Raw genomic sequence first — 25,144 nt, 5'->3', positions numbered from 1 at the left:
GCATGATTAATAAATTAACCACACAACCAGTCATCCATCTATATCCACCACTACTACCATCACCACCCTAAGGTTGAGTTATTTTAAAAAGACTAGGCAAATATAGAATTACTATTGTCAATTTTTCTTGTTGAATAAATTCTTAGGTGACATTTTTATTTACATTTATCGTAATTTGTGGCTTCTAAGATTTAGGAGCGATTTCCGTAAATAATGCTAAAATAAAAAATAATTCCGTGTGTACGTTGCTTTAAAAAATATTTCCCACCATACCGTCCACGTAGGCTCGGATTTTTGGTTCGTTTTTTGGCTATTAATAAACCGTTAATAAAGATTGCGGTTCTACACAAATTAGAACCGCTAACGGTATTAGAGGTTCTTCAACTAGAACCTCTAATACCATTAGCGGTTCTAATTGAAGAACATGTAATGGTTAGAAGTTCTTCAAATAGAACCTCTAATGCTATTAGCGGTTCTAATACCATTAGCAGTTCTATTTGAAGAACCTAACCATAAAGCCTAATAAGTTACTGAGTATTTTAAGTATAAACCGCTAATGACATTAGCGGTTCTTTTTTAAAATCCGCTATTGTTACTAACAGTTTATAGCCTCGGATTTTACAACCCTACACTAATCCTACGTGTACGGTATCATGAGAAATAGTTTTGAAACTGACATATATACGGAATTATTTTTTATTTTAGCATTATTTACGGAAATCGCTCAAGGTTTAGAGATGACGAAAATTCTTAAAATGAAGGATAACAGGTGGCATATGCCACACTAAATGGGGTACATATATATACTTCATTTTCAGATACACAAGCTTTACAAAATATTTCCTAGATATTTTCTTGTACTAAGGCTACAAGTTAACACTCGCAACCTCAATGATTAACTACAAAACTGTGATCAAATTATAAACTACCGGCCTAAGACTTAAACAGGGGCCAATTGACCCCAATTGTCACCTACGATTACGAAAATGCTAATAAACACTCTAACAAGCCTACTGTCTATGGCACAATATTACATGTATGAACTTCCAAACAAAAGTTCGGTTCTGCTGCACTTACAATGATACGATATTTAAGTTCCGATGTTAAGTCTGATTAGACATGGTTTTCTCTGATGATACATCGTCACCATTTGACTGGTCGACATTGGGAAGCTCAGACTGAGTTTTATTAGAATTCCCAGAGTGGTCCACAACTCCTGGAAGGGAGCTTACCACTGCATCTTTAGTTCCATCTTGATCCAGTTCTTGGGGCAAGTGCTCCTGATTGTTGAGAGTTGATTTAGAGGCTAAACACGAGCTTTGAGGCACACAAGGACTTGGAGCTCCACATGACATTACTAGCTGCGGAACTTCAGTTGAGGGGGGCAGCCTACAACTTGTGTTATCAATGGTGTCCAATTCTAGAGCTAAACTTGTGTTGTGAGGCACAGATGGACCTAGAGCTCCACAAGATGCTACTAGCTGCATTTCCGGGGAAGGGGCCAATCCAGAACTTGATCTTACAATGGGATCCAGAGATGAAAATGGTGATGGATTTTTATGCTCCACACACGATTTCTGAGGCACACATGGACCTGGACTTCCACAAGACGCTCCTAGCTGCAATACTTCAGAAGAGGTGGTCAATGTACTACTTACTTTTCCAATTGGATCCAAAAGTACAGATGGTGATGGATTTGTAAGCTCAACACATGAGTTCTGAGGCACACATGGACTTAGACCACCACAAGATGCTACAAGCTGCAGTACCTCAGGAGATGGGGCCAATCCACAACTTGCTTTTCTAATGGGATCCAAAAGTAAAGATGATGAATGGTTCATAGGCTCTTCAATTGAAGGAAGCATTGGCAAAGATGACTGAATAGGAGCCGATTTTGAGGCATGACTATCGCCAGAGGAGCTTCCGTGGATGTCCTGGCTACTGCCTGCAATATCAGTCGAAATTAGCCCAACCATGTGATGTCTTCGTTTTTTCTTTTTCTTCAAACTCTTCCGAGGATCTTTCGGCTGAGAAGGAGGTGGTCCAGGAGCAACAAATGGTGGAATGGAAGGTTTCTCATCAGCATAAAGCAAACGAACTGACTTTGCTATGGCAGAGACTGCAGGTGGAAGTTTACCATCTAGAATTTTGTTAGGAGCTCCTACAGCTTCCTGAAGCCAATGTGGTAGCCTATTCTTTAAAGAACTGCTCTCTGTTGCCACTTCTTTCCCTTTGTAACCAGAAAGATGAGACCCATTGTTTGAATGATGGAACAAAGTGGCAGCTGGTTTCTTACTACTACACGCATCTTTGTTGGGAGCATGAGGATTTTTTACTGAATCATCCAGCTGGCAAGGAAGCTTTTGAGGTGCAAGTGCATCTAATTCATCTTCAGACCTTACAGCATACCCATTTGAGGAGTTTAAACCCAAAACAGTCAGGTTTCTGGGACCAAAGGCACTACAAGGACCTTGTGGCTCCAGTTGTACATTTGGTGAATTACCATGAATATCCGAGGGAGTGATGGATGGGTCTCCACAGAACCTGGCCGAAAATGATCCAGCACCCGTCTGAAAGAGAGCATGGGTTTCATCTAGGGATCCGGAAAAATTAGAAGGTTCAAAAGGACGAAAATTTGTTACAAATTCACTGAATCCCAATTTCATGTCTGTCAAGTGACTTTGAAATTTTATGGGTCCAGCTAGCCTACTTCCATGCAAAGCACGTGCCATCATTCCATCAGAAAAGCTTGGTAATAGTGTAGAACTGTGAGATTCCGCATGCTTAATAGATCTCGTGCTAGGAGAAGCATCCAATATCTTTTGTTGCTCAGCTTCCCACCGTGAAGCCAAGTCATTTGGAGTTTTATACTTTGAGAATTTGAGCCTCGGATCCCTATGCATGGCATCCCAGTTGCCTCGTCCATATCTACGAACTCCTATCCAAAGGGAATCAAGTTCGTCTTCTGACCACACATCTGCTTTTGACTTTCTTTTATGTAAGTTTCTTGTTCCTGCTGCAGTCCTCATAGCTATATTTTCAAGAACCTTTCTATGATTTTCAGGAATTGAATGATATGCATTTGGCTTGTGCCCCAAACTTAGTGTGGGTAAGATATCTAATTCTTCCTTGTTAGAATAAGGGAAGTCATGCAAAGGAAACTTCGAATTTGGCAAAAATGGCATTGAAGCAGGTGGATGCATATTTGCAGCATCACCTCTTCCTCCAAGAGACAAATCGCCTAAGAAGTTAGGTGCAGGGCTCTGCAAGGTTTCAGGTGGAATAGAATACGCTGACAGTACTTTGTCATTGAAAGGCAATTTGGGCAATCCCATTTTCTCCAGAAAATCAGCCGAACTGGCACTTGAGCTCTCTAGACCATCTGGAAATCTACGCTGAAAGAAGGGTGGGGAACACTGCAAATAAAATAAAACATGTTAATTAAAATTCTGCATATCAGCTTTAGTAAAAAAAAAATGGGGACAGTTGAGTTGCCAGTGGGAGATGGGAGGAAAGAGAGAGCACCAGAGGCAATGAGAAATGATTGTCATGAAAACGACTCTTCAAATACTGAGGTGTTAACTCTGATGGTGCTTCAGGAAGTTTTAAATTGCCCATTGTTGTCTCAAGTTCCATTCCGTCTTTCTTTGTAAAAGTTCCAGAACAAGCAGATGTACTTGAAAGAAAATCTGACCGGTTTCCTAGTCTATTTTCTCTAGACCTTGACATGTTTCTGTTAGATGGCTCAAGTTGACAAGCACTTGGTGCACAAAGTCCAAGAACAGGCAAAAGGTTGTCTGCAGCAGCTGATCTTGATACATTTGCACCTATACTTTGACCAGAAACCACCTTCAAAGAAGAACTTTCATGGAGTTTGGGGAATGGGTTGTGAAGATTGTCAAATTTATGTTTCAGTAGTTTTCGATTCATTTGATAAGTGCCACTACAGCTATATGGAACCTCATGGTCACTCAATTTTTTATCCTCCAATTCAAATGATGTAGCTGCTTCTCCAGGTAGTTCAACAGATCTTGTCACTTCTTCCTTGTCCTCAATATTATGTGGATGGCATTTTGAAAGCAATTCAGATTCAGGACAGACACGAGAAAGACCTTCAAGTGCTTTTTTCTTAGCAAGCCGATCTTTTTGCCGAGCACGAAGCCTAGCACTGGTACAAGTTCACATATTAGTATACAATAAACAGGAGATAAATTATATCCAGGTCACTGTATGATGCTGCTTGCAGTCAAAATTCATCAATCAAGCAGTATATATTCATCCAATGATTCAAGCGCACTAAAAATCCTGTCCCTGGCCAATAGACACTTGAATAGTTTACAACATTCAGACATGTTACAGACTTATTAAAATCTACCCAATCCATAGGAATAGTATTAACAGGGCAAAAAGTTATATATTAAATTAGCATCAATAAAGCAATAAATTATTCCATAAACAATAAAGCTTACCCATTTTACAAGATATGTAGAATGTTATTATTATGTAACTCCATTTTACAATTCACATGGAAGGTTTATTAGTTAAGTTATTTTTCGTACTTGCACAATATTGCGAAGGAATTTAATCATTGGACTAATGTTTGGGATACTCAAACCTTGGTACAGCTAAGAATAGATAATTTTGCCATATAAATGGGATAATTGTTCTAATTTTTCTCACAAGCATGTGTTTTGTTCTATTTTGTTTTTTACAAGCATTTATGTTCTTGCAATGAGCTCATAGTTGTTCATGACAATACCATATGATCCAAATACTGTGTTATTTGTTTAAATTTATTATGCTGGTGAAAGTTGATAATAGATCTCGGAATTTTTTGACTAAATAAGGTATGACAGAGCAATTGAAAAAGACTTTTGAGTCCCGTCATACATCATATTTTTAAGGTATGACTGAATTTGATGATTAAAAAAATATATATATTAGCTCTTGATTATATAATGGTAACCCCCCCCCCCCCCAAAAAAAAAAAAAAACAAAAAAAAACAAAAAAAAACAAAACAGAGAGAAATTGCCTCATTACCTGCGTGATCAAAGACAGAAAAATAGGCAGTCTTACTTTAAGCTTCAATGTCTTTTCCCAAAGCAACCAACAAGAGAGGAAAAAAAAAATCCATCTTTGAGATTTAATGGAGAAAGCTAGGAGAAGAACAGAAGAGAAAGTATCTTTGAGTTACATGAGGGGGGTAAGAGTAGTGTGTTTCATTGGAGAAAGAGAGAGGAGCTGCGAGTTTCAATGGAGGAGAGAGAAAGGCTCTAACTGTTTTTTTTATTTTTTTTAGAGCGAAAAAAGAAGGCAATATGTGTAATCAGTGGGATGGTTTTTGTTTGATAGAAAATTAAGATTTCTCAATACTAACAAGACCCCTAACCTCAATGTCTATTTTCAATTGTAAATATGCTAAAGAAAAAAGTCTACAATTTCATTAGACTGTATGTAAACAGCCATAAGCATAGCCCATAACTGAAGGTACCTCAACTAACGGTTTTCCTAACCCCCCCCCCCCCCCCCCCCAAAAAAAAAAAAAAAAACAACAAAACAAATAAATGAAGTAAACAAAAGAGCACTCATAGGATAAAAAACATAAAATTGACACGTACACCAATAGAGGGATCGAAAACTTATGCAGATCATGGAATCAAACAACTTACAACTTTGCCTTGAAAACACGTCCTGCAGGTGTGTACTCTCTTTCAGGCTCTGGTTCTGGTTCTCGGTCATCTTCAGCACCAGTCTGAAATATAACCATCAATACTAAGAACAGGCATCAACACAAATAAAAGTTGTTTCTCATGCCATGTAAAAGACAAATTATAAAGATTAGCTGCAAAGTCATTAATATTAGTCATCACTCAGAAAGCGAGATAGTTGGAAAAAAATCTACACCTGATACGCACTATTCGTAAGTCACAAAACAACTTAGTGTCAAATCATTTCTACACTAATGATACCTTTCAGGCAGCGGTCATCAAAATCCAACAGATTTCAGTAGATATATGGATTGCAATATTGTGGAGCATCGCGCAATTAATTTAAACACAAATTAATAGGATTCCACAGTTTTCAATGGCGATAAATTAAATCTGGATTCAGATGTTACATACAAGGTGATTTCTCAACTCTTTCAATTGGGGCATTTTAGGAGTTTATGTTTTCAAATCAAGGAAACAATATTTTTTTAAAAAAAAAATTAGGAAGGGTAATCATACACTAGCTGAATTGAGAATTTTCAAACATAATCACCAGCATTACTGGCCATAACCTCCACTGTGATAACCCTACTGTAGCTACAGAGTAAGATAAATCAACAGTGTCATTCAATGGTGTTTGTAATCCAAAGTATTTGACCCTGCATTGATTTCAGACGAAAGTGGATTTAGATTTAATCACAGATGATCATGGTCATTCAATGGTGTCTGTAATACTTATATGTTAATTGATCCTTTTTTTAATTAAAGAAGATATACTTCCTCGGTAAGTTAATAATTCACCATTTGGCTTTTCAGCAAGTTACATATTAATTTCACCATTTCCAAATTTGGTATGCTTTATTCGCTTTAACTTGTCACTGACCTTCACACACCAAATACCCTATATAGCCCTCTATACATTTGATAACAGCCACTATTACTCCCCCCCCCCCCCCCCCCCCTTTCCTTTTCTCTCTCTAATTTGTTGGTATCAAATGGGCAATTTTGGCATTCCCCACCTGCGACCCTTTGTGCCCACACCAAAAGGTGCGTAAATAAACAGAGGAAATAAGTATTTTTAAAAGTGCTTAAAAAATCAAAAGTTTGACTCCCTTTGCTATTGGAGTCGTTCAAAAAGTTTTACTCACTTTAATTTATTTCCTATTTTGGAAAGCTCTTTTTATTATCTTACCCCTCCTAACCCACATCACACATTTTATTGCACTCTCTTACTTTATCCACAAATTTCTTACACTCACCCACCTTTTAACTCATGCATTACTAGAAACAAGAGTCCAGTAAGTGAACTGAAATTTCAGGCACATACGGGATAAACATTTACAGAATACTTGTTATCCTCCCCACTCTTTGAGTTGACACATGACTCACTCCCTCCCTGCAAGGCTGCAACATGCCCAAGGCACTGGCGGCAGAAATACACGTGGATGGGCTACCACTCATACAACCAATAACCCAAACCTTAAATATCCTTCCACTCCATTTGATGCCTCAATATTTAGAACTAGAATTTTGAAACTCGGGCAAATATTAACCCTTCCCACTTGATTTTATGTCACCTTGTTTTTCCCCAAGTCATCCGACAAGTGTCTGCACCCAAGTCATGATGTGCTTTTGCAGGGGGTAAAGAGAGGTTCCCAAGCATTACAACATTAAAAAAAATCAAGGGATTGCTAATGCCTACAATAAAGAGCTATTAAATTAGTACAAGTAAAACCCATGGCCTGACCATTAATCTACTAACCAAGACTATCAAAGACCCAAAGAGTGAATTCTGTATCCTTATTTTAATTTGTGCCTCCATGACAATGAAGATGCTCCAACGTCAAATTTGGAAACTAATTACGCAAAGTAAATTGACAATCTAATAACAAGTGGATAGTTATTCAACCTTTAGAATATAAGACTCTTAAGTCACTAAATGTGAAAGTCATCTAGTTTTCCACAATAAACAAAGTCACAGTACACTAAAGCCATCTATGAATCTGTTCCCAGATCCTGTATAACCAGAGGTGTAACACCCTAATAATTTGATTTTGATCGTTGGTTTTAAAACTTATTTATAACTGATTTAGTTTTTCCGCTGCTAATTTCTGATATAGCCTTAACGGCTTAACGTTTGAACACGTGGCGGTAGCACGCTAGTAATTCTCTTGGATTTTGTTCAGGGTACTCACAGGTTTAAAGAAAGAATTATTGGGGTGTTACAAGAGGGCCAAGTAAGCATGAAATAAATGCTCTTGGCTGGTCCATCAACTGTTACCAGATAACGCTCGTATTTAGAAATTTTATATTTCACATTTCCAGGTCTTCCTTGGGTCGTTCCTAATTTTCACGTTTTGTACAGCAACAAAAATACACCACATGGAATCACCCTAAATGTCTTCAGTGCTACTACATTTTTTAAAAAGGCATGTTTACAAACATGTAGAGACAGAAAGCCTAGAACTCGCCTCAAAACTAATCATTGTATCAATAATAAGGTAAAGATCTCTCATAGACCTGAGAACAGAACCTGTTGGCAAATGGCCAAGATTTCCAGATTGGTACAGAATGAAATATTGAATATATAGATTACACTAAAGCTTGAAAATAGGCATGTTGAGTAAGGTTTAAGATTGAGAATGTGTTATTGATTTGGTAATGAACAGGTTGAAACTAAAATATTAATCGACCAAAACCATAACACATATGTATGAGTAGGAAAATTCAATTTTAATTCAAAGAATGTGTTGACAGTCCCAAACCAAACCCGCTCTTTCCAGTTCAGTTCAAGTCAGATTTTCAATTAGGTCAACATTTTCCAAACTTTCAATCTCACCCCAATTACAGAAAACCTGCTATATTATGCCCACAATCCAAACCATAGTTACAAGTATAGTGAGCAACAGACCTGTTAATATATCAGTACATATGTTCACAATGAAGCGATGTAGCAAGCCAACGCAATTAGTAGTAAAAAAAGGAAAAATTGCAAAAAAAACCACCTTTTATAAACTTTTTTTGTAAAAAAACACCTTACAAATTGTTTTTTGCAAAAGCACACCTAATACCACTTTTTTTTTTTTTTGCGAATTAACACCTTACCCTGATTTCCGTCCTTTGACTTGGTTTCCTGGCATTGACTTGCACGTGAGAAGCACGTGTTCCGGTGAGTTCCCCCTATTCTTTTTTCCACAATTTACCCTCCATTTCTCCAATTCAACTTTCTCTCTCCTCCCTTCTTCTCCAACAAAGTCCCAATTATTCACCATTGACGAAGGAAACTCCATTTTTAAGCGTGAATTGTTGCAATTAACCTAATTTCGAGTAAGGTAAGTTGTTGTAATTACTGAAATTTCTTGTAAATTATGTTGGGTTTTCGAATTTTCATAAATTAGAGTTTGTAATTGAAAATTAGGGTTCTTCGTTTTTGCCCACAAATGATGGAATTAGGAGTAATTTCGAGAGGCCAATGTACACCAATGTGGTCTTCAATTCAATTTTTTTTTTTTTTTTTTTTTTTTTTTTTTTTTTTTTTTTTTTTTTATTTGTGTATGTGCTTGCTCTATTGGGCTTCAATGGAGGAAGGGGGTGAGGAGGTGGAGTGGGGTTTTTGGGTGTTAGGGCTGAATGAATGTGGGTGAAAGTTTAATGGCAGCAGATTTATTGGGTGAGATGGTGTTGGTGAGAGTGGTAGTGAATTAGTTGTGGCGGTGAGGTGGTGTTGGTGGGGGTGGCAGTGAGGTTATGGTGGTGGTGAGGTGGTGTTGGTGACGGAAAAGAGAAAAAAAATAAAGGAAGAAGATCACGTAACCCACACGTGCAAAGTCAACGCCGGAAAACCAAGTCAAACACCGCTAACCGGGTTAGGGTGTTACTTTGCAAAAAAAAAAATGGTTTTAGGTGTGTTTTCACAAGAAATTTTTTATAAGGTGCTTTTTCACAAAAAAATGTGTTATAAAAGGTAGTTTATTGCAATTTTTCCAAAAAAAAAAAAAGATTAAAGTCCAAATAAGAAAGTCAAAATTCAATAATACTCGGAGCTACCTCATTTAAAGTTTCGTTAAGATGAGGTGCAAAGGCTTCCCGATAAGACACAGCTTTTCTGAGACGTTTCCCTCTACCTAGAGAAGCTTCCTCTTCGTACTGGTATTTTTCCCACCTGGCATTAGACCAAGAAGCTCATTAAAAGGTTGACAATTATACAGAGTTACAAAATAGAAATTAGTCGCCCCCCACCCCCCTCTCTTTCCAACACAGAGACACAACAAAACAACCCCCTAAACAATTGTGGTTTCTGGAAGTGTTTTCTCTATTCTCTAACTGTTTTTGTTGTTCAAACAATCTAATAAACACCATTTTATTTTTAATCAGCAGTAGTGTTGGACTTCATTATCATCATTTGTCAATCACACAAGACTAGATGTAGTTTATTAGCACATAAATTGTCACGCGGGTAACTCCTGGTTTCCATAGAAAATCATCAACTGAGAAGAGGAATGATTTAAAGGCAGGTTAAGTAACACATAAATTATAAAAGGACATACCGGAGAAACTTCCTAATCACCCACACACCTCTCAGAATCCTCCACCTCAAATAATTGAGGAATCAAACCTAGCCAAGGTAAGCACATCTATATCCAAATCATGTGATTTTTTCTAATGCAAATATTACCTAAGTGGAACCATTGTGGAAATCTATTCAACTGCATAAACCCTTGCTTTGTGCTAGATTACTTAGCTTAGCACTCTTATTTTAGATATTTTCATGAACTAATAAATTAACATCATAATTCGGATTTCATTTAAACTAGCAACTTTCAATTTTGGGATTGGAGAGAGAGGATAGGGGCAGCAGCACTTGCCATGGGGCAAATACACAGCCACGACGTTATGGTTCACACAAAATCATACGAACTGAAATTTACTGAAATGAAATAATCAGTTTCAAGGTGTTTCAAAATCTTGTTATTTTGCAAGAATCAAACATTCCAACCCTAAATCACCGACAATCTTGTGTTTCAACTCAAATGTTACATGCTAATCAAAAAAACATTGGAAGATTCCTCATGTCTCCCCAACAAGGTCAGCTAAGGGCCTGCGCAAACAGACCCTTCGCACAATTGGGAGCACATAAATGTATTTTTTTTAAGTAAATGCATTAATTCAGCCGTCTTGTGCGTCATTCGGTTGTTCCTAACATTCAGTTTCAACTTCCTCCAAATTCATCTACTCCATATTTAATTAATTACTCCAGTTAATTTGCAATACCTATGTAAAACTTTCTTGCGAGCATGACAAAAACTATAATTTTGAACCACGGCTCTTACACAAAAAAAATCATGTTGCCCATGCAGATGGTAGAATTCCATTTTCCTTAACTTTTTTCTACATTAAATGTGTTTTTCAATCGGTTTCCAAAACATTAGAAAAATTAATATAAGGCCTGGGCACTTTTGCATGAATCAAAGTTATCTACATATCCGATATAAAAATATAAAAATCATAGGCAATTGTCATGCTGATTTAACATGCCTATAGAATCTATAGCTTGGTCAACAAATAGCTTATCAGGAAAGAGGTTCCAGATATGTGCCTGGGCACTTTTGCATGAATATAAGGCCTGGGCACTTTTGCATGAATATAAGGCCTGGGCACTTTTGCATAAATCAAAGCTATCCACATATCAGATATACAAATTTAAAACTCATAGGCAATTGTCAAGCTAATTTTAACATGCCTATAGAATCTATGGCTTGGTCAACATATAGCTTATAAGTAAAGAGGTCTTAGATTCCAGTGGTACCCATTACATTGAACGAGACACGAAAAGTAGCAGCATGATTATATAGAAAAAGCAAGTGACACAAGATTTTGCACAGTTAATAGGTCATCAATAAATATTTAACATAGTACACAGTGAATGCTCACCTCACACGCAGAAGCCTATCCCATTCGTTTTCTTCTGTAACACTGACATCTTCTTTTTTCTCAGAATTAGGCGCTGAAGCATCATCTGTGATAACTATAGGCGTTTCAACTTTTCCTTCTTCATCCACTGGTTCATCCCCCCATTCCACAGACTGCTTCAAATATAATTACAACATGTGTCAACGATTAATAGATAAGCTTTTTAAAAATAAAAAGCGACAAATGTATTAAGGTCCAGAAGAGCACTGGAGAAAACACAAGGGAAAAAAACTGATGAAAACAATAAGGCAAAGAAAATTCAAATTAGATAGTATTAAAAAGAACCCAATCATGATGATTTAGCCTTGGATCTTTTCCTGGGGTGGCAAAGATAGAGTCAGCAAAAATTTGATATCGAGCTTAGAATTACCTTTTGGTCTTTACCTTCAACCTCTAACACAAAAAAGAATAGTTTCCTGTTTATTTAGAGGCCAAGACCCACAAAATCTAGATCAACTGTGATATGTAATGTAACAACTTTGAAATTATCACATCTAAAGATCTACACTGAACGTAAAAACCATATTAGAAACTAAATACCCTTCCTCCATCACAAGTCAGAAGCCACTGTCTCTCTTTGGAATGTAATAATAACTCTTTCAACTACTGTCTCGGGTACTATCTCACATTCTAGTTAACATGCAATCTTTCACATAAAGTATTTTCTTCAAAACTATACCATTAAGAGCTGAGACAATTATCCAATTTCCTCTGTTTACTTAATGGTGTTAAGAAAACAACACATTTTATTAATCATATTCAAGTTTCTAAGATTCTCAAATCAGCATGTAATAGCATGGCTATCACTGGGCACAATGACCAAATCAACTTTTCAAAAATGTTGAAAAAGGATCGTTCTTACATTTATATGAAAAAACTCTAATAATAGTCATGATAATTAAATAATGAATTTAATGGAACCGGCCAAAGTGCTAACACTAGCTAACAGCAAATGGAGTAGAAGTCCCTCCACATTGCATGTAAAAGTGGTTTTATCCAATATAAACAACCATGTGTCCGCTAAAAAAAGATTGATTAAAGGTACTGCCAACACTAGCTGAGAGCAAAGTCAGCAAACAACTTAAAATGCAGCCCCTACCCCCCCCCCCCCCCCCAAAAAAAAAAAAAAAAAAAAAAAAAAAAGACCCTCTAATGTAACTTTCATCTGCCAAACACCCCAAAAGATAGCCATCAGCCCATCACTACATTTCACCAAAGTGGCTTCTCTCTTTCCCCCAACCAAACCCCAACATCTGAATCTGTGACTTTTGAATGTTTCTCTACATAGATCGTAAATATTCAACTCCAAAGGTATCTAGCCGTTTTGAAGTAAAGGAATAGTGTGAGCACAATTCTTACAAGCTTGGCAAAGGAAGCATATTAACAGATGAGATAGCCAATCTTGGCCCATGTTTTTGAAACATATCATTCATTTTGAGCCTACCCAAAGCTAGCATTCACGCAAAGCTCTCAGCTTAAGAGTGACTGAGTGACTTTTGCTTTCTTGACGAAATTTTATAGTGTATAGATACTTAAACAGCAGGGGGACGGGGGGTTATTTACATGAAGATACTATGAATAGTCAACAACCAAACACTAATATACTACTATATATGGAATAATAACCCACACAATCCACTTAGTTTCTCTCTCTCGCTCCATGCCACATGTGATGTGGGGCCCCCACTAACGCTCTCAATCAATATTTATTCATACTTGCTAAACTATTTGCCTTTACATAAAAAAAAGTACCTACAATAATCAGCTAATTACTCTTGTACATACATTTTTGTTTCCCCTTTGTAACTCTCTATACATATTTTTTAGGTGATTAATGATATCTACTTACTTTACCCAAAAAAAATTGGGAAAAAAAACTGATAAAAATAATCTCAACTTTAAGCCACTCGCTTGATTTAAAATAATCCGAACTTTGTAGGGTATTTGCTTTCGTTGGTCTTAGATGAGTGATTACTGGATGCCAAAAAAAAAATTATTAGTTTGACCCCCTATGACCACTCGCTTTATTTGAAATAATCCGAACTTTGTAGGGTATTTGCTTTCGTTGGTCCTTGATGACTGATTACCGGATGCAAAAAAAAAAAAAAAGAAAAAAAAAAAATCTTAGTTTGACCCCTTTGACCACCCTTTCTGGCACCTTTTCCTTCCCCTTCCCCCTTTCCAGCAGCCTTTCCCTTTCACAGTTTCTCACAGCCTTTCCCTTCCCCCTTCCCCTTCTCCTTTTCTGGCAGCCCTTTTCCCCTAGTCCTTTACCTTCCGCCACCATATATCCCTCATCTTCCCTCTCTCCTTTCTTACATCTTTTTCTCTCTCCACTTCGATTCATTGTTTCTCTGGTGGGAAGGGATGGGAGAGAATTTTGGTGGTAAGGGATGGGGTGGAGGGAGGATTTGGTGGTAGGAGGGGGGAGGGTTATCGGCGATGGGAGAAGGGAGGGGGAGGGTTTCGATGGTTGAGGAAGGGAAGGAGGGTGGTTTCAGTGGTGAGGGCGAATGATCAGCGATGGTGGTTGTTGGGAAGGGTGGAGGTTGGGGAAGGGGGACGGTGGTGGCTGGTAAAGGGAGGGGGTGGTCAACTGGGTTATGGAGGTTTTTAAAAATTTTATTACCCAATTAGGTGTTGACGCATTTCTGGGTGACCTAAAAGAACACCAAAAGTTCAGATTATTTGATGACACAAAGTTTGGATTGTTAAAAGTGAATAGTCAAAAGTTGGGATTATTTCACCAATTTTTCCGGGGAAATAAATAAATAAACAAAAAAAAAAAAACAATATTCAAAGGGTACAGCAATATCTCACAAAAAGAAAATTTCCAACTGCTTAGGCTACAATGAAAGAAGCATCATACTACCAATAACTAATCGCAAACTAAATTAAAATTTAAGTCTCCCATAAATCTAATAATCTAGTGATAACAAGTATGATAAATCTTTTACCTCAACTGTAAGCACTGAATATGCATAAAATTACATTACATATTCATGTGACATACCTTTACTGAGCCAAGCACATCAGTTTCTGCATCTGCTTCAGCATTATCCAGTGATCCAGATTGAAGGTTCGAACGGTCAAGCAGTTTCAAGATGGCATTCTCATCCCAAATTATCTTGCTACTTACTTCCGTACATTTATCTTGGTAAACATCTCCAAGGCCACCAATTCTTCTCTTACTTCTTTGATCTGTTTCTGGAACAGTTTCATCCTTGTTCATATCATTTTCACCAATGATCTTTCCAGAAGAATCACTAAATAGTTCTTCGGTTCCCCAACGCAATATGTCTTCCACCTCCTTTGGAGATCCAGACTTATTTACAAAAAGCTGATCCAGCATTAGCTTTTTCTTTGCTAGCTGCAAGATACGTTCCTCAACACTTGCACGAACTACAAGCCTATACACCAAAAGTCTTTTCGATTGTCCGATTCGATGAGCACGGTTCATTGCTTGAATGTCCGCATGAGGATTAAAATCTGAGTCATAAATTATTACAGTGTCAGCAGTTGCCAAATTGATTCCAAGGCCGCAAGACCTTGTTGACAGCAAGAATACAAATCGACTTCTATCCTGATTGAAGCGTGCAATTGCTGCCTGACGATCAGCTACTGAAACAGAGCCATCAACTCTCTCAAACGATTTGGACCCAAATTCAACATTCAGATAATCTTCTAGAATATCTAGAAGCTTTGTCATCTGTGAAAATATAAGAACTCTATGGCCTTCTATATGTAATAATCTCAGCATAGAGTGCAAGACAGTTAGCTTAGCTGAAGCCTTTATCCTCATTTCGTGAAGGAATTCTACTGATCCAGTATCAGGTTCTGTGCCAGGGATAAGATAAGGATGGTTGCAAACTTTTCGCAGTTGCATGACTATGTTAAGCATTGATTGTTGAGGAACTCCTTTCCCAATATTCCTCAAGATCTGATAGTTTTTTGTTAGCATTGCACGGTAATATTCAGCCTGAATAGAAGACAGCTCAACAGGGACCATTCTTTCAATCTTAGGTGGAATATTCTGCATTGCATCTTTCTTCAGCCGTCTGAGCATATGAGGAGCAACAAGTTTCTTGAGTTCCTCCACCCTGTCAGCGTCAGAGAGATCCATAAATTTTTCCTCAAATGATGACAAAGAAGGGAATGAAGCTGAATGAAGAAAGTTAAGTAAGTTGTACAGCTCTCCTATGTTGTTTTGAAGAGGGGTACCAGTCAATAGAACACGATGCTGGAAGGAAAAAGAATTTAGCAAGCTAAAAAGCTTACTACTAGAATTCTTTAGACGATGCCCTTCATCAACAATAAGAACTTCCCAAGGAATTCCTCGTAAATGAGAGGAATCAGCAAGAATCATCTCATAAGTAGTCAGAAGAACATTAAATTTGTAGGCTGCACTTTTCTTGTTCAAATCATCTGGATATCTGGCATGCCACTCATATTGACGAATTAAAGTTCTTCCTTTAACGTTACCATGATACTCCACCACATTCAAGTCTGGAGCCCATGACGAGAACTCTGCCATCCAGTTTGGCATTGTGGAAAGAGGCACCAAGACAAGACAAGGAAGCTTTACTTTAAACTCAAAGTATAAGGATGTCATGAAGGCACAAGCAGATACTGTTTTCCCAAGGCCCATCTCATCAGCAAGAATAACATTTTTAGATCTATGCCAACATTTGCGCAACCAATTTAAAGCTTCTAGTTGGTGTGGAAAGAGTGAACCACCTTTGAGTTCCTCAGGCTGCTCAGCTAGAGGGACAACCTCATTTTGTTGAAAACCACCTTTCCAAGAAATAGTCTCTTTTTCAGCATCTTTCTTCAGTGTTTGGCACTCAAACCGATTGAATTGATCAATCAACTGCAAAGAGTTTTGGATTGTAGGCTCATCTGTCCTTTCCCAAGTGCATTCATCATAAGGGAGGCCCAACCATTTGATAAAAGCTTCAGTTCTGCCCCCTTTAGATGACCGAAGTGCTATCACCCGCTGGGGCTGTTTCCATCTTTCCTCACAGAGATTCATAGCAGCAGTTCCATACTTTGTCTTGTAGTTATCTAGCTTTCTTTTGGCCAAAACTTTCAGCCTGGACTCAGGGATCCAGCTATTATGAATATGAGACTTTCCAACCCATTTAACTAAGAATTCATAAGAGACACGTTCTCCATCAAAATCTGTTTCAATCAAAGTTGCCTCTGAGGCCTTTTTTTCGTACTTTCCATCATCTACAACTGAATTTCTTGCCACCGTTTGGTCTTCTAACAATTGAGGTACATGCGAATGTTCATTTGAAATATGAGAATTGCATTTATCTTCACCAGTAACAATGCTAGAACCTAACTCTTTCCCTACCTCAGCCACCCTATTTTCTTCATTGCAATCCTTAGACACAGTTCTCTTATATACCTGTAATGTATCTCCTGAACAATCATCGACAAGACACACCTCAGTTGTCGGGCAAAGCGCCACAGAAGAATTTTCAGGATAATCTTCTACCAGTTCAGAAACAGCTTTATGGTCTGGGTTGCTCATTCGATCTTTAGAATGTTGTGGTTCACCTACCAACATATCACTTGGCTTTAACTCGGAATTTTGACAATGTGGAGATGTTTTATCTTCCTGCACTCTACATCCCAGGACTCTATCAACCTGTAATATTGATATTATAAACAAGCAGAGTATCAACCACAGCAATTCAATAAAATTTCTGTAACAGTTTTTTTTTTTTTTTTTTTTTTTTTTTTTTTTTTTTTTTTTTTTGGGGGGGGGGGGGGGGGGGGGGTGGGGGTGGGGGGGAGTCTTTTGAAAGGACATTACAGTACAACATAGAGCAAACACAAAATATCTGAAAATTTTGAAAAACATTAGATAGCTGTATACTTGTAATGTTTCTTCAAAAGTGTTATCATCAGATGATAGTAACTTATCAGGCTTGGTGTCCTCTTTTGTTGACAAACCTTCTTCCTGAGGACTTACCTGCACCGAAGAGAATTACTCAGCTAAAGAAAGCTATACTACTGATGAAGGGCAAGCAAAAGGAGGGAGAATGTAATCTCAGAATCGAAATAGGGAGCATACACAATATATGATATAGCCAGAAAGGAAATAAAACAAGTGACCAACCAATAGCGTGACATACCATATAGAGAAAAAAAAAAATTATTACTTCATCGACTCCTTTTATTTTCTCCCATTTTTTCAGGTTCCTCCCAATATTTCAAAAAAAAAAAAAAAAAAAAAAAAAAAAAAAAAAAAAAAAAAGAGAGAGAGAGAGCAATCTAAGAGATTTTAAACTATGTCAATGCCAAATACTAATATAATTCTTTTTTATATCAGACCACCAAATCCAAAACAAAAATAACCACACAAAAAAGACAAGATCTCAAAAAGAATTTTAAAAATTAAAATTTCCAGTTACAGCATCAGCTGATGGTACAAGAAGTCAGACCAAAAATACTAAAAAGTAATGAAAAAATACAAGAGGTTAACCATTCAGCAAATGGAAATGCAACAGACAACCTCATTAGGACCAACAAACATGACATAACCATCAATTGTAGATGGATAAGAAACAAACAATATGAAAGTGGAATGAAGTCTAATACTACACCCAGAAACCCAAGGCATGTGCATGGGGTTCTAGGACCATTCTGAGCTATCTTCCTTGATACCAAAATAATCTCTGTTTAATTTGCAGTGCCCAAATTCGATATGATATCTTTTACAAGAGTCAAGTTCAAATTGTTTGCAAAATTAAAATGAAAAGTTGTAACAAACGATTTAAGAGCTTCTGGATGCAACATTTATATTGTCGCACTTCAAGACCTAATTTATTAAGGTCCAATAAACTTCTTTATCGACTTCACTTTAACACTGCATATCCGCACTCCTTAAATCCACTATAAAAGGTATTGCGAGAGCCAATTAGATCAGAGGATTACAGTGTTCATCCAATTACAATGTTTTAGCAATATTTTAAAAGGATCATTTATGGGTTTGAAGTATTGATGCACCGTAGTAAAATAAAGATAGAAGTGATGATCTTTCACCAGATCAATGGATATACTACCTCTGTTTTTTTTTTTAGTTGACACGTATTCCTTTTTGGGAAGTTTTTTTTAGTTGACACGTTTCCATTTTGGGCATATTTTCTATGATAAATGGTTAATTGTACCTTTATTTTTTCTCTCTCCTGCTCATATTTGATTATTAGACCAATCTCTCTCCTCTCTCTCTCTCTCACCTAACCTAATAAACAGACCACCCACATCGTAGTATCGCACCTCATTCCTCACCACCACCATTACCAAAACCACCACCACCACTCGTCAGTCATCACCTCTTTTCTCTCCTCCCTTCACCTTTAACACATCAAAAACCCTCAAATCACCAAACCCGCTAGATTTAGATCTCGATTCCATCAATCACGTCATCCCTCTTTCGATAGTAATTTTATCCCCGCATAACAAACTAACAAAGTGTAGATATGGGATTCTTTGTTTCAACTTTTTTAATTATACTACTGGAACTTTGATTGTAGCATCATATATGTCATCCTTCGTCACTATCGTCTACTTTTTCTAGTATTTGAGAATTGAGATCTAAAACCCCTAAAAGTAGTAGCAATGATTGGCTGTGAATGCTTTTGGATTTCTAGATACTTATTAAGGTTGAGTAATTTTGTGTGTTTTATGTGATGAAGGTGTAGTGACACAGGTGAGGCGATGCCGAAGAAGTACATCTAGCCGATCTAGATGGTGGTGATGGAGTAGAATTAGTAGACAAAGGTGGAGTGGAGTACATGGAGGAAGGAAAGGAGAGGTTGAGTAGGGGTATTATTGCCTTTCACATATCTATCTCACTTCTCCTATATATGTGTGCCTATATTGAATGTGTCAACTAAATAGAAACGGAGGAAGTAATAATCAACCCATACAAAAACTTCAATAGTACATTTAGGATGGTAAAGATACCTCTCAATCTCCCTTAGAAAGGGATTTGATGAGAAGTCAGGTTCTTTGGTACCAATTGTGTAATTAATGATCTTTCACCTGATTAACAGATAATAACGACCAAGAATCCATACATAAACTGCAATAGTACATGTGGGATGGCAAAGATTCCTCTCAATCTTTCTAACAAATAAGATTTGATGAGAAGGTGAATTCTATGGTACCAATGAGTTATATAATGGAACTTAGTATTCACTAGAAACCTATTGTCATTAACTATATCAAGCTGTTTCTCATATACCTACTTTTTAAGAAATACAGCACCAAAATTCAACAATGAAATTATAAACAAATGTAGTAAACCCTACATTGAAAAAGAAAAAAAAATATAACAATAATAATAATAATAATAATAATAATAATAATAATAATAATAATAATAATAAGTAATGAAAGAAAGAAAGAAAAAAAAAATAAAGGGAGGGAGGGGGGGGGGGGGGTGTTGGCCTTTTACCTCTCCTAATTTCTAGGCTATCTTGAAAAGAAATAAAAATGAATATATCACAGAATATAACAAACTTAGTATGAAATAATATAGCCATAATTCTATAAACAACATTATTTTTAAAAAAATATGTGTGGTTATAGTACCTCCTCTGGCTGACTTTCTATATTTTCTGTTACAGCATTCTCCTGCAAAACGGAAATTTTTTGATGAACAGAACGACGTTTTCTTTGTGGCTTATTAATCTTTGGAGAAGGAAATCGTGAATTTGATTTATTCTTCTGGCCATTGTTTGCAAGATTCTCCACAACAGATATCTTAAATTTTTTCTTGTTACCACCCTTACTAGGTTTATGTTTTCTTTTCCGAGCATCAACAACACCTATTGCAGTTGCAGTATTCTTTGAAGTGCACTGAATATTGTTAGAGCTATCATCCCTTACACTGGAAGTTTTATTCTTCCGCTCTAAATTAGTATGCATAGGAAGGGACATTTTATGTTCCATCAGACAGTTAGACTTCCTGTCAGCTGCTGATGACTCAGATATCTTTTCAATATCCTTGGTTCCTGTACGAAGTTTCCTTTCACCAACTGCACTTTCACATGGCAAGGAAACATCCATAGAACCAAGTCCAATATTGCTACAGCTTGATCCATCAGTTCTTGAAGATTCTAGCTTCCTTAAAGACAGGCTTCTGTCACATAAAACAGATTTTCTTTTGGTAGAAGATCTTTTTTTACCAATGGACCTCCCAAGAAACTGAGACACTTTGACGGTACCAGAAGGCTTGTCGCCATCCTTTAGTTTCTGAGATAGATTGACTGTCCTAGATCGTTTTGGCATGAAATCTTGGGGGCTGACAGAATCTGATGAATCAACTTTCTGCAAACAGGTGGGACACCGCCAATTCCCATTTGGAATATCCTGAAGATAATAAGCAAAGTATGAGAGCAAGGAGATATGGTTTCAAAAATAAAAAATAAAAATGAGAGCAAGGAGATAAGTAGAGAAAGATAATTATAGGAAAGGGGGAAGAAGGAAAAGTAAATAATAAAAAATAATTCAGAAAATTACAACGCATTTGACAGGATACAAAACAAATGATCAATGACGTAATAGGTTGCAACTTACAAGTACCTTAAGAGGCGGATCAAGGCATTCAAGATGGTAGGTTCTTGGACAGCTATCACAGCACAGCAACTTCCCACCGAGATCACAGATTACGCATTCATAAAAATACTGGACAAAAAGATGAACATGTTAACTCATATTTATAGCCCCAAAGGAAGAGAGAACGGAATAACAAAGGAGAGAGAAAAGCCATTGCAGCATAAACATGCAAATCAATAATTTCAAATAAGATGCGTGAATCTTCTATCTTTCCATGTTTATTTTATTAAGATTATAAAAAGATACATTCCAGGAATACATTTTGCCATTACATAGAACCAGGAAAAATATGTTGCCTACTATATAAAACCAGGAGAAAATCAAAATTTTTGATGTTCACTGATTACCATCAACAAATGCACATTCATACATGCAACTTAAAATATTACTACCCTATTACCTATCAAAATACTTTTTATAAAAATCATAAGCCTCATTCATATTCTCTAATCAAAAGTATGACTCTCAAAATACATAAGCAGCTGGTTTCTGGTGAAATTTTCTTTTCCTTTTTTTGGTAAATAGAAATTTTGATTTACCAAAATGGACTAGTTACAAAAACCACAAGACTGGTTTCTGGGGAGATTTAATCCTTTGGATTACTTATCTTTCATAAATCCAAAAAATGAAAAACGGTAAGGATGATTATGTCTAACCAAAAATCAGCTGCTTACAATTTAAGAGCCTTAGCTCCCTTTTACAAGACAATACCTTCCTCGAACATCAAAATAAAAAATATTGCTACTAACTTTGCTAGTACAAGAATTGGTATGTGAACAATGTGCTACCTGAGTTCATATAATAGACAAGATTATACAACTTTCATGTACTACATACTAATTTGCCTTTTTCAATCCACGGGAGAGTTTGCAAATTAGGTAACAAAAAGATAAACCTTTAATGAGGCATTTTTAAAAGTAACAGTAGATGAGCCAGCTAAATTGAAGTGATGCCACCGGTTTAAATTCATTCAAAAAAATTGGATAGATCAACAAATGGAGTTAATTCGGCATATTAGTCACCAAAATTACATTACCACTTCAAAAGGAAATAATATCTTTAAAATCTAAGATTTGATAGACCCATTTACATTTCTACTTTACTATCTAGGTAATTGTTGCAAATATACTAACAATGGTAGGATTAATAATATACCCCATCATTTCCTCTTCTCTTTGCCTTTGCCCGTTCAAGTTTTGTTTCGGTATCCGACAAGTCTTTTGTTGAGCAAGAAACTTGAGCAGATTCGGTCGCCAATCCCTCCCCTTTACCCTTGCTAACAGATACATCTGGTCCATACGGAAGTTTCTTACGCTTGCGTTTCAAAACCCAGTTTCTACTAATCACATTACTAGGTGCTGAACCCTTTTCCTTCATCTTCAACCCTCAAATGCAGCATTTATAAAAGCAATGCCAGTAGTAATTTGAAATTTATAGTGGCTTCTTCTGTTTCTAGCAGGAATAACACAGGCAAATGTGATGTATCAGTAATCAGAAACATCCGATTTTTCGGCCCGTGCATATCTTCCAGCATCAGGCTCGTCCCTGAGCAAGGACAGGAGGGGCAGCTGCCCTGAGCCCAGGGAGAAAACAGCCATTTATATGGCTTAATCCTGACATTAAAGGGTTATTATATAAACAAAATCCTGCAACACATTAGCAACCAAAGTTGACTCAATTATCAAACTAAGCTCCAAAAATCATGTTAAATTCTTCTCGCATATGTTCATGATAGAAATTTTCTAGCAATCGTTCACAAATTCAGAATTTATAGCGAACAATTCAATAATTCACCTTTGAAGAACCCTAAAATTGAGTATACTGACAATGAAATCGACGATTGACACTATACTGTGAAATTGATAAACAACAATTTATAAAATAGATTCATCTTACCTCAGAAGCTGCTTCAATGGAGGTGAGAAAGCTTGCAACTCACTTCAATGGAGGATTCAGAGTCCGGTTCAATGGAGGAGGAGAGAGAGAGGGGGGGAGGAAGAGGAAGAGGTGCAGCAAGACAGCGCAAACGTGTAAAAGCTCTAAAAAGGGGAAAAAGAAAATAATATATACGCATATATTTATTATATTGTCGAAAGACTCAAAACTACAAATGTTCCAAAACTTGACCCACCTCTAAATCTTTTGCTTCCTTCGTTTTTATCTAGCGAAAAAAATGCACATGTATATGTAATGTGTTCCTCTTTATCACATGACTAAGGGCCTGTTCTCATTAACTGAATTCAGCTGAACTGAACTGAATTGAACTTAGTTGAATTGAACTGAATTGAAATGAATATTTTATAAGAGAAATTAAGAGCTGAACTGAACTGAACTGAACTGAAATGAATATTTTATAAGAGAAATTAAGAGCTGAACTGAACTGAACTGAACTGAGCTGAACTGAACTGAACTCAGCTGAACTGAACTGAACTGAACTGAATTTCAACGTAAGAGAACAGGCCCTAAACTTTACAAAAATAATGTAAAGTAAAAATAAGTTCAATCCAGTAAAATTCAATTTTGTTAAAGATTGGAAAGCTAAATGTCGCCCTCGAATATCTAACTAACGCCCGCAAAATAAACTAAAATTACAAATTTACCCTTTATTATAAAAAAATTACCCCTTCAATTTACGCTCTCTTCATACTACCCACCACTACCACCTCTTCATACTACCCATACCACTACCACCACCTCCTCCTCCTCCTCTTTTAACCACCAACTCCTTACCTCCAGTTTCACGATCTACACAGCCGCGATAATGACGAGTAAGGAGAAAGGGAAGTCGGTCGCCGGTGGAGATTTGTTTTTTTTTTTATATTTTCTGAATTCGCGGCAAACGCCTAGATTTTTCGCATGTCCTAGGCTCAAACGCCTAGTTCGTGCGAACAACCGTGTGGTTGTATGAAAAATCTGGGTGTTTGAGGTGAAACGCCTAGTTTTTTCGAAACATCCTAGGCTATTCAAAAAAATTAGGCGTTTCAGCCTAAGGTATTCGAAAATTCTAGGCGTTTCCTGGGTTTCAAAATTTTTTTAAAAAATTATCGCGACGTACCGATTCCGTACGGTTTGACGAGCCTTTGGCGAGCGTCTAAGGTGTTTCTGGTATTTCGTTGTTGTCCATAAGATCTAACGAAATTTATTTTGCAAAATTTTAAAAAATTGTTTGATTTTGAAAATCACGGTGGTGATTGGGGTGGTTGTTTGATAAGCGTTGGTGGCCGTTGACCACTTATTAAATCGGGTAAAATTAATTATTTTTATAATCATTATTATAAGGATAAATACGTAATTTTTTTTATTTTGCGGCCGTTAGTTAGATATTCGAGAGCCTTACCTAAAATGTTTTAATCCAAAATCATTCGTTTTGTGTCCTTAAAATCATTCATTTAATATCCAAATCATAAAAACTTCCAAACCAGATTATTTTGGTCCATAATCCTAGTCCAATTAATTGCTTAGTTGGATGAGGCTTGAAAAGTGTTTTCCAACGATATATTATAACCTAAATCCGACTTAAAACGAAGAAGTTATGGCCAAATACTAAATCAATCCCAAACCGAGCCTATATTCACCTTATCTACGACCTAATGATTATATAGGTCCAAGTACCATACACCTAATCCTAATCCAATTAGGATTCTTTTAGAAGTTTCTATAAGGTTCTAATTTATCTTTTAAATATCAAATAGTTTGAAATTAAATAAACTTCTCTTTTTAATAATCTAATTTCATCCAAATTCAAAGACATTTGGATATAATTTGCATAGAAAACCCATCATAAACCAAAATTCGAATAAAATAGATTATCTTTTAGAACTAGCGTGCA

General features: G+C 36.6%; 1 protein-coding gene across 5 annotated transcripts; it reads right to left on the bottom strand.

The window, feature by feature from the left end:
* Positions 1-775: 775 nt before the first annotated feature.
* Positions 776-23,347, bottom strand: LOC145618497 (protein CHROMATIN REMODELING 4-like). Of its 5 annotated transcripts, none has more exons than XM_081673269.1 (11): positions 23,212-23,347; positions 22,471-22,961; positions 21,277-21,384; positions 20,290-21,069; positions 17,567-17,662; positions 14,693-17,335; positions 11,641-11,792; positions 9,757-9,871; positions 5,671-5,753; positions 3,526-4,168; positions 776-3,416 (listed from the first exon to the last, which is right to left on the bottom strand). In XM_081673269.1, exons 2-11 carry the CDS (start codon positions 22,690-22,692, stop codon positions 1,104-1,106), a joined length of 7,155 nt encoding a protein of 2,384 aa, XP_081529395.1. In that variant the 5' UTR covers positions 22,693-22,961; positions 23,212-23,347; the 3' UTR covers positions 776-1,103. The 5 variants fall into 5 exon arrangements, with proteins under 5 accessions (XP_081529395.1, XP_081529399.1, XP_081529397.1 ...); XM_081673273.1 differs by having other exon boundaries at positions 21,283-21,384; XM_081673271.1 differs by having other exon boundaries at positions 22,471-22,928.
* Positions 23,348-25,144: the final 1,797 nt, after the last annotated feature.

The sequence above is a fragment of the Chenopodium album genome, chromosome 26 (genome assembly GCF_948465745.1).
Source record: "Chenopodium album chromosome 26, dcCheAlbu1.1, whole genome shotgun sequence".
Classification (NCBI taxonomy): Eukaryota; Viridiplantae; Streptophyta; class Magnoliopsida; order Caryophyllales; family Amaranthaceae; genus Chenopodium; species Chenopodium album.
This window is presented reverse-complemented; position numbering and strand designations above follow the sequence as displayed.

Coding starts and splice junctions, on each gene's coding strand:
- LOC145618497 (XM_081673269.1), bottom strand. CDS start 22,692: ATGAAGGAAAAGGGTTCAGCACCTAGTAATGTGATTAGTAGAAACTGG. Junction 9,872..11,640: donor GATAGGCTTCTGCGTGTGAG/GTGAGCATTCAC, acceptor GTCTAATGCCAG/GTGGGAAAAATACCAGTACG. Junction 3,417..3,525: donor ATCATTTCTCATTGCCTCTG/GTGCTCTCTCTT, acceptor TTTTATTTGCAG/TGTTCCCCACCCTTCTTTCA.